The sequence below is a fragment of the Oreochromis aureus genome, linkage group 2 (assembly GCF_013358895.1).
Source record: "Oreochromis aureus strain Israel breed Guangdong linkage group 2, ZZ_aureus, whole genome shotgun sequence".
Classification (NCBI taxonomy): Eukaryota; Metazoa; Chordata; class Actinopteri; order Cichliformes; family Cichlidae; genus Oreochromis; species Oreochromis aureus.
Genome location: NC_052943.1, coordinates 10,247,635 through 10,257,217, shown reverse-complemented (window position 1 = coordinate 10,257,217; position 9,583 = coordinate 10,247,635). Strand labels below are relative to the sequence as shown.

The window sequence follows — 9,583 nt, the reverse complement described above, 5'->3', positions numbered from 1 at the left end:
ACATGGTTGCACTGAATCCATCCGATAACCTGGGTCGACTGTATGACCCCAGCTGAGATCAGAATGTTACTTGTTGACAAAACACTCAGTAACTTTATATGATTTTCAGTCAGTTCTTCTGTTGCTGTTGCTCCACTCAGATTGATTTACTATTAGTGAAAATAATAACTTATTTGTGCATTTGGGTCTGCCTATTCAGTAAGAGGGTACTTCCAATGCCATTTCCTACATTTATATGCTAAGATTGTTGGAAATGGATGATTGCAGTTACCCAGCTGTGGACATTTTGTTCTGCAGTGTGTGACTCTGTTTGTTCCTAACTCACCAGGTATACAGAAAGCTGCTTATGACTAGCTCAGGATATTTTTTTTCTTAAATAAAAGGACTGAAGAATTATTAAACCAAATGTATATCCTTTTATCACACACATATTTCTGGTTAAAGGATGTAGAAAAAGAATGACAGGATGGACAGAAAATTATGAGTTCTGTCAACACACTTCAATGCTTTTGTATCTGATTATACATATACAATTGTATGTATTACAACCTCAAAGCCAATCAATTAGCTTTTGCTGTGCACTGAAGACATTTGAGTGTGAAACCAAAAGATGAATTTAAGAAGAGAGATTAGTTTCATTTTTTTATTGCTGTTACTGGCATCTAAATATGTTTTTAAAAAAACATAGAATATAACACATTTTATTAAAAAAAAAACCCATCCAGTTTTCTGAGTTAGTTTAAGTACTGAAAAAGAATATTTTCAACTAAATTGCGATCAAAAACATTTAATATTTGGTTGCATATTATATATTCGCAATAACTATATCAAGTCTATGACCCATAGACTTCATCATATTTCTTATTTCTTCATAAGTTAGTCTCTTCATTAGTTATGTCTCTCCAGGGTTCTTTTTCAGCACCTTTTTCAGGGTTTGTCCTTTCAGTCTTCTCTTCATGAATTGAAATGTTCAGCTGGGTAAAGATCTGGTGATTGACTTGGCCAAAACCTCTCACGCCACAACCGCCACTGTGCTTCACAGATAAGCAGATCCCTTCTTTCTCTGTATATTGGGCTTTCCATCACTTCGGTGGAGGTTAATCTTTCTCTCATCATAAAACTGTTCAAGAACAGCGGTGGCTCATCTTTTTTACTTTTCTTTAAACTTCAGTTTGACCTTCTAATTTTTTACTGTTGGTCAGTGGTTCAGATTTTGTAGTTTGGGCCCTGCTGTGTTTTCTAAGCCTCCTTCACAAATGCAGTCTTCACAGGTGAGAGCAAAAAAATTAAACTGAGTGAAGGTCCAGGACTACTTCCCTATTTAAATAATCAATAAGGAAAAATAAATTATTAATGGATTACTGTGCCAGTGTGTTCATTTTGTTACTTTATCTGAGCTGTTTTACCTATATCTCGCACTCCATGAATATGGATATAACTTGATGACGTCACTTTATGATTTTTCATTAATAATGAAAACTTGCATCACTTCACTGGTAATTTTCAGACCAAGTTCCCTGAGTGGAGCTGAAATTACCGAGCAGTGAACACACCATTCTGAAGGTACGCTGAGTTCCTTCCTGAGTTCTCGGGGCGTGAACATCTTTTGTAGAAAAACGAGAAAAAAACAGTCTCACATGCGATTGGTCGGTGCCGTGAATGGCAGCAGAGATTATCCAATCAGAGGGCTTCTGCGCAGAAATGTCGTTTTTTTCTCCTGCCGGTTCTAGAAAACCAACCACGAGTTGCCGTCGTGTGGGAGAATCCATCTTGAAGAGAGCTCTCCGGTTGTGTGACTAGTAAGTATATTTCTGTATTTCATTAGCCTGATTAGTTTTTTCTCATTATATTGTCACGCAAGTAATGCGATTCTTGTAATCTATTTATTTTTTTGTAACAGTTGTTTTTTGGGGTACGTGCAGGTAATTTTTTTGTAGTTATTAAAACTGTAGACTGATATTGCGGCCGTATCGGCCTCGGCATTACGTAACTGCGAATTTGAGTTGCATAGTTCCAGCTCGGTTTATCAGTGCGATACATATGTGTACAACTTTTCTAATCTTTGCCACTGGCAGAAATGCGCTAAAGATGCAGTTTGGTTACTGTGATGTGTAAGTGAACGTAACTCTGTGGCCATTTCCCGGCACTCGGTAATAAGCGGGGCTCTGTGAATGCAGTGAACGCGATCGCGCCGGCCAAAATGGTGGGAAAAGCACGTATTGGCACCATGGAAATGGCGAGGCATGCACGGCATTACACATTATGTAACCCCCACAACTGTATCACTAATTCCTTACTCGTTTGTGTTGGGGGACTTAGGTATAATTGTGCAAAATGTCTGAGTCAGAGCAACAGTACATGGAAACATCGGAAAACGGCCACGAAGTCGACGATGATTTTAACGGAGCCGGCCTCACTGAGGAGGGGAACGACGACGACGGCGCCACCGCGAATGACTGCGGAGAGGACGCAGGGCCCGAGGAGGACGACAATTCGCAAAACGGCGGCACGGAGGGAGGCCAGATCGACGCCAGCAAGGGCGAGGAGGATGCCGGGTGAGTTTATAGCGGCCTGCTGTGAATCTGTGTAGGAAGCAGGCGTCCCTAATGAGCGCTAGCGGTTTGGCACGGCTCTTTGTTCAACCGGCCTTTTGTTGGCGCCATGTGCAGAGCGGAGAGGGGGGATGGGCGCCATTATAAGGATTAAATCTAACACATTTGCTTAGAAAAGCATCAGATACGGGGTGGCTGCTGTCCCTGTACCATTGGGATTTCTCACTTTATTAAACCGGCCTTGAAAGATGGCTAACGGCTAAAAGCTAAAGCAAGTGCTACCTGCCCCCCTACATTAGTGGGTCACCAGATGTTTAGGGACAGCCTGTATATCTACACCCCTGGTTCTACCCACCACCACTACTATGTGAAGCTTGAGGGGGGGGGCTAGTGCCTGCTGCCTGCTGCTAACAGTGTCCCTTCTCCTGTGCTCAGGAAAATGTTCGTTGGAGGTCTCAGCTGGGACACAAGCAAGAAGGATCTTAAAGACTACTTCTCTAAATTTGGCGAGGTGACAGACTGCACCATCAAGATGGACCAGCAGACAGGCCGGTCAAGAGGCTTTGGTTTCATTCTGTTTAAAGACGCAGCCAGCGTAGAAAAGGTAAGTGATGTAATTATGTGGGCACGTGAGGTATATTTTCACAATGTGGGCAATTTTACATGTTTGTTTTTTTTCTTTTCTTTGTCTAATAGGTTCTTGAACAGAAGGAGCACAGGCTAGATGGGAGACAGATTGACCCCAAGAAAGCCATGGCCATGAAGAAGGATCCAGTAAAGAAAATCTTTGTGGGCGGACTCAACCCTGATACTTCAAAGGAAGTCATTGAGGAGTACTTTGGGACCTTTGGAGAGGTACATTTGAAGCATTTGTCAGCATCTAAAGGAATTAAGTGGGTATATTGCAGGTGGCTGCTACAAAACTCTGATTTCTTTGTTTGTAGATTGAGACCATAGAGCTTCCACAGGACCCAAAGACAGAGAAGAGGAGGGGATTCGTATTCATCACGTACAAGGAAGAGGCTCCCGTGAAGAAAGTCATGGAGAAGAAGTACCACAATGTTGGTGGTAGCAAGGTAATTGCACATCAAGCTTGCTGGCTGAAATTGAGTTAGCCAGATTTGTAAGTTTTTGGAAACCTTTAACATGATGCTCTTTGTGTGACATTGCAGTGTGAAATTAAAATCGCGCAGCCCAAAGAGGTCTACCTGCAGCAGCAGTATGGTGCCCGTGGATATGGCGGACGTGGGCGAGGACGTGGAGGTAAGCACCAAATCTGTGTGCACCGCAGAAGACTCTTGATTTCAATCATGGGCTAAAATGTGTTTCTGGAGACTTGTGACAAAAGCTTTCTACTTGTTATTTCTAGGCCAGGGCCAGAACTGGAATCAAGGCTACAACAACTACTGGAACCAGGGATACAACCAGGGCTATGGTTATGGACAGCAAGGCTACGGATATGGTGGCTATGGTGGCTATGACTACTCTGCTGGTTATTACGGCTATGGGGGTGGCTACGATTACAGTAAGCGATAAGTGGCCCCAGGGAAAAGAAACAGAATGAGAGAAACTTTATTTTCTTGGTCCTCCTTTTTGTACAGAAGAACTCAGTCCCTTTTTCTCTTGTCCTCCAGACCAGGGCAATACAAGCTATGGGAAAACTCCAAGACGTGGAGGCCACCAGAGTAGCTACAAGCCATACTGATCACACATAGTGCAGGTATGCATTTCTGCATCATCCGTGGTAGTATGAGAACATAGCTGTAACCATTAGTGCCTTCTGACCCCAGAGATCTCCATCTACTCTAAGTCCATTCCAGCATTGTTGTGGGGTTAGGGTAGGCCGCCTTGTGGGGTCTGTGATCATTAGAGATGGATTCATTCCACCTGTTGGCCATCTTTAGATGCACCTGTACGGCGACTGCTTGATCAGTACGCGTCAAGTTTGTGGTGGTTGAAAGCGGGGGAAAAAGGACTGTTTCACCTTTCACCAAAGTGCTAGGTGTAACAGCTAGAGGTCGTGTCCCCCTCCCTTCCCAGCCCCTGCCCCAGTCCAAAAAGTGTGTCTGTCCATCACTGACCAGTCAAACTCATTCATGCACCTGTCTGTCTTTGTGTAACTGCATGCCGCATTTGGTTTATTCTCAGTAACGTTAAGCACCGTGTTTTTCTCTCAAGGTCTAAAGTAAATAAGAAAAAGAGATCCATGGTCTGACAACAACGAACATGGGCTCTGGCTTTTCCTTTGGAGTTGGCAGAAAATTTGGACTCATGCTCCATTTGTACAGATCAAGTGAGGAACTGGGGAAGCAAATGTCACTTTTCCACTTTTTATTTTATATTGTTTTTTGTGTCCATTTACATTTCCAGTGATGGAAGTGTTATTTTTACTGTACTTTTTGGTACCTTTTTGAATCTAATGTATTGTATGGTTGTATTTTTACATGTCTACTGGATTTACAGATGAGCAAGAGCTTTTAAAGCTCGCAAATAAAACAATTTTGCTTTTTTTTTTTTTTGTTTTGTTTTGTTTTGTTTCCTCATTTTGTTTTGGTGTTTATAGATTTTGTTATATTCTCCCATGCTGAGTTTTGGATGTGAGTTGCATGGCTTCAGATGTGGGGTGAGGTTAAAAAAAAAAAAAAAAAAAGGATTTAAACTAATCAAAGGATTCTTTGTAAGAGTGTCAAATAAATATTTGCAGAAGGCCTTGTAGACAAAGACAACCAGCAATTTGTTTTTTGTTTTTTTTGTTATTTTGGCTTTTAAGGAGATTCTTCCCCCATCATGTCTGCAATTTTTAAGTGGCTTTACTAGTGTTATTCAACTGAACGCAAGCCTGTTAAATGTAAGAGGGTATTCCCTCTCTCACTGGAAATTCATTCCTCTAGTGTCTTTGGCAAATTGGTAGAAATAAACTTTTGGTTTATATTACACATGGATCTTTCTGTTATTATTTGTAAAGTTAACGTTAAATGTTTTTGTACTGTTAACTGGCTTGCTTGTTTTGTCTCAAGTAATGTTAACATCTCCACGGGAAGCTGTGGGAGAGGGCTTCACTACTTGCAGGATAACTTGCTGAGTGTAATACCCACCCCACTAGATGTTAAACTGCAATACTTGAGCATTTTTTGTGAATGTGTCCGGGAGTTATAGTTATCTGGTAAGTGCTTAACTCTAATATGCTGTGTATTAAGAACATGTTGCCAATCAGTGTTAAGTCACAGCTGATTATGTGAACTGCTGTCAGCAGAAAAACAATACAAGAACCAGGATTACAGTAAAAAACAATTTTATTTGTCATTTTTTAAAATTTATTTTATATTATAAACTGTGGAATTTCAAAGTGTCATCTTCTGGTAGATTACATTTCCCAGGTGGCAATGATATGTTATGGCTTGTAGTGTTTACCTCCAGTCTGTGGGGTCTCATCAGAGAGGTGACTGGTATGATCTGTCGAAAATGAGAATGACCAAAACGTTTGCATTGATATTTCAGTTTAAATGGGCATAGTTTCAAACGAATGACGACACTGATCCAGCAGTACCGTTATTTCAAATTCACTGTCACCGCTTTGATATTCCCTGAATTAATTTCCAGATAGAAGTCCCAACTTCTCTAAAGTGAACCCCCACAGTAGTCTGTGTTGAGTGGAAGAAGCAACATGTTCTGTGAAGTGAAGCTGCTTGGTCTACTGGAGCCTCAAGAACAGATTTTAATCTCTACCTCTAAATATTATGAATGTGACCACCTGACTCTGTCTGATGCAATTAAAATGTTTTCTACAGGTTTGACAAACCTTAGATGTCTTCCTTTTCCAGTTTGAGGTCACTGGCTTTCATGTCTGTGAAAAAATGAAATGGTTATATTTTGGTGTTGAGGTTTTTCATGGACTGAGTAGATAGCATGCATGTAACCTTGTTTATAACGGTAAGCTAACCTGTAAGGATGCGATCAATACATTGCACCACCAGCTCTGCATTCTCCATGCCGAAGCACATGGGAGGCTTAAACTTCAAGACATTCTCCCATGGGCCGTCAGTACTGACACATATTTGATCCTCCTCCTTCAGCCTGATTTAAAAGGACAAACTCCAATCACAGAACAGCACATTCTGAATGCACAGCCCTGGGTAGTATGGTTTAAAAAAAAAGAAAAAAAAAGAAATGTAAAAACTTGTATGTTGCACTGCAGTCCCTCACCTCTTGACCACATGCGCTGCAGCTTCTGTGGCAGGAGTCTTCTTCTCTCTGTCAGTCACCAGCTCAATTCCCAAAAATAGTCCAACACCTCTACAGAAATAAAGACATGGCCTTTTATTGGAATTATGAAAGTTAGCATACTTGTCATATACATTTACGTTTTAAGTATTCAGGTACCAGGACAGCGATTTGCAGTCTGTGTGTGAAAATCCAACATTTTTGTCATTTATATGTTGCTTTTTATACTGTAAAAAGGGTAAACACTACCAAATATATGTATAATAGGACAATTTTTGTATATTTGAATAATTGCACATCTAAATTAAGTAAGCTTAAAACACCAGAGTTGCAAATAAAAGTGAGATGTCAACGAGGCACTGTAAACATGGACATGTCTGTAGGCAAGCTTTAATTAGTATAGGCACTGAACTTCATTATATGGCAGCTTAATTAGTGTTTTTTTAAGTGCTACGAACTGCATAATACCGCTGATGTAGCATCATTACCTGACATCTCCAATTATTTCATGTCGTGCTTTTAGTTTTGTGAGCAAATCTTTAAGGTGGGCTCCGACCCTCACAGCATTTCCTCTTAAGTCTTCCTCCACGATCACATCAAGGACTGCTAGGCCAATTGCACATGACACTGGAGTCCCGCCGAACTGCATGAAGTTGGAGAGTAAAATAAGTGATTTATCTTGAGAATATGCATAAAAGCATTATATTTAAAAGTAACACAGGAACTGTGATTGAAATGTACGTTTTCAGTTTATCTTCAAAAAACTCTTATTTCTCTCTTAATGTCATTTTAATATTAACGGTTAAATGGCAAAATAGCTATTATTATCAAATACCTGGTTGTGTCTAGAGATCGGGCAATAATTTATGCTACATTAAGGTTCCTGTATAGTCACCGTATTGAAGTACTCCACTCCGTTGGCTGTAAAAGCTCCAGCTATCTCTGCAGTGGTTGCTACGCATGCCAGGGGATGCCCATTGCCCATCGGTTTGCCCATGGTCACTATATCTGGGCAGAAATTGTCTCCCTGAAGCTGAAAAGCCCAGAAATGATGTCCCACACGCCCAAAACCTGTCTGCACTTCATCTGCCACAAACACGCCACCAGCTGAGCGCACATATCTGTGGAAAACATGAGGAGGAGGCACCACACTGTCATTGTTGTACAACCAGCTGAGCAAAAACAACCAGATAACTGAAGAATTACTTACTCTGCAACTTTAGGAAAGTATTCTTGGGGCAAGATTATTTGTCCACCGACACTAGGCAGGGATTCAGCAAAGAAGGCTGAGATCTAAAGAAAAAAAAGATAATACATATGTACTATAAATGTAATGTTCTTATTATTAGCACTGTTCTGAGTGTGTGTAGTAGAGATTTTATTGAGCCTGCATGGAACTGGGTTATAGTGTACCTTACGGCCTTTTTTGTGCACATCCTCTATAAGGTCTTTTACTGTGTCAGCATATGCTTGGCCTGGGTCGGGGTGATCTTCTCTGTATATACCTCTGTAGGTGTCTGGTAGAGGTGCCTGGGAGGATGAAAGAACATGTTCTTTGAGATAAGCAGGATTCCAGTGTTGGGTAGCAGTTTTTGTGATGATAGGTTTCTAAATTTACACACCACATGAACCCATTCTTTCTGTCCCGCCAGTTTCCGGAACTTGTAAGGGCTAATGTCGATGAGAGACATTAGATGCCCATGGTATGCGCTAGTGTAGAAGGAGAGCTCATTGTAACTGAAAAGCAAGTGTAATTGCAGGGTTCAGAGGGCTGCAGTGGAGCAAAAATACTTACTGGTCAAGAACTACGACATCTTCATGTTGGGTGTACTGACGTGCCAAGCGTAGGGCAAGATCGTTGGCCTCTGAACTATCAGGAAAAAATAGATGTAATTGTACTTTAGAGAATGTTTTCTTTAGGAGTATGAGCGTGTGCAACAGAATACTCACCCAGAGTTGACAAAGTAGAAGACACACAGTTTCTGGGGCAGGGTAGCAGCCAGGCGGTCAGCATACAGGACTATGTTGTCATGCAGGAATCTTGAATTTGTGTTCAGGACGTCCATTTGAGCCGCTGCCGCCTTTGTGATAGCGGGGTGACAATGACCCACTTTAGAAAACATACATACAACATGTCAGTAAGGGCGTCGAAACGTCCTGCCACTAGGTGGCAGAAGTGTATTGTACTGTATTTTTTAATTGGTTAGAAAAAACGGACTTGAGAGTGGATGATAATGGTTTTACCATGTTGGACGTTACTGATACAGTCCAAATAGCGTTTGCCATTTTCGTCAAATAAATACTGTCCTCGTGCTCTTACTATTTTCACTGGGTCTTCTGAATAAAACAGTCTACATGACTGGCTGTAATCAAAGAAATCAATACGTGTCATTAGCACTATATGCACTATAAGCCTGTGAGCAAGCGCCAAGAAAACACCAAGTTTCATCTTACATACCCGATTAGCCTATTCCTCATTGCAAGAGTTTCTTCTTTCCTAAGTTTTTCTTGCGCCATGACCACTTAATCTCTCTCTATTTTAATTTCACGTATACCAAATACAGAAAATGTCATAAACTATAACGGCTATCGACTAGAAACTTGTGAAAAACAGAAAACGCTTTCGCTAACTGGCCCAACACGCATGCGTCGGTGGCAGAGCTGAGTTCACTTCCCACTAAGTTCAAACACTTTGTAGTTTTAACTTTTCTTTTTCTCTGTCACAGATAAGGTAGGGTATCTACATTTAATAAATATCTTATTATTCCACCTATATTATAAAATACCTTTGCCTTTATTGTTAGTCAGGA

At 41.0% G+C, this 9,583-nt stretch overlaps 2 protein-coding genes across 2 annotated transcripts; one reads left to right on the top strand and one right to left on the bottom strand.

Annotated features, from left to right (window-relative positions):
• The first annotated feature begins 1,713 nt into the window (after positions 1–1,713).
• On the top strand, positions 1,714–5,486 carry hnrnpaba (heterogeneous nuclear ribonucleoprotein A/Ba). Its single transcript, XM_031751080.2, has 9 exons — positions 1,714–1,799; positions 2,320–2,555; positions 2,988–3,156; positions 3,249–3,407; positions 3,497–3,628; positions 3,725–3,815; positions 3,922–4,077; positions 4,187–4,272; positions 4,731–5,486. The coding sequence occupies exons 2-8, from the start codon at positions 2,335–2,337 to the stop codon at positions 4,255–4,257; spliced, it is 999 nt and encodes a 332-aa protein (XP_031606940.1). The 5' UTR covers positions 1,714–1,799; positions 2,320–2,334; the 3' UTR covers positions 4,258–4,272; positions 4,731–5,486.
• On the bottom strand, positions 5,078–9,494 carry phykpl (5-phosphohydroxy-L-lysine phospho-lyase). Its single transcript, XM_031751078.2, has 13 exons — positions 9,232–9,494; positions 9,018–9,136; positions 8,724–8,883; positions 8,569–8,643; positions 8,396–8,483; positions 8,187–8,303; positions 7,984–8,066; positions 7,669–7,894; positions 7,262–7,416; positions 6,756–6,845; positions 6,493–6,626; positions 6,352–6,396; positions 5,078–6,005 (listed from the first exon to the last, which is right to left on the bottom strand). Exons 1-12 carry the CDS (start codon positions 9,288–9,290, stop codon positions 6,353–6,355), a joined length of 1,350 nt encoding a protein of 449 aa, XP_031606938.1. The 5' UTR covers positions 9,291–9,494; the 3' UTR covers positions 5,078–6,005; position 6,352.
• Between the last annotated feature and the right edge of the window lie 89 nt (positions 9,495–9,583).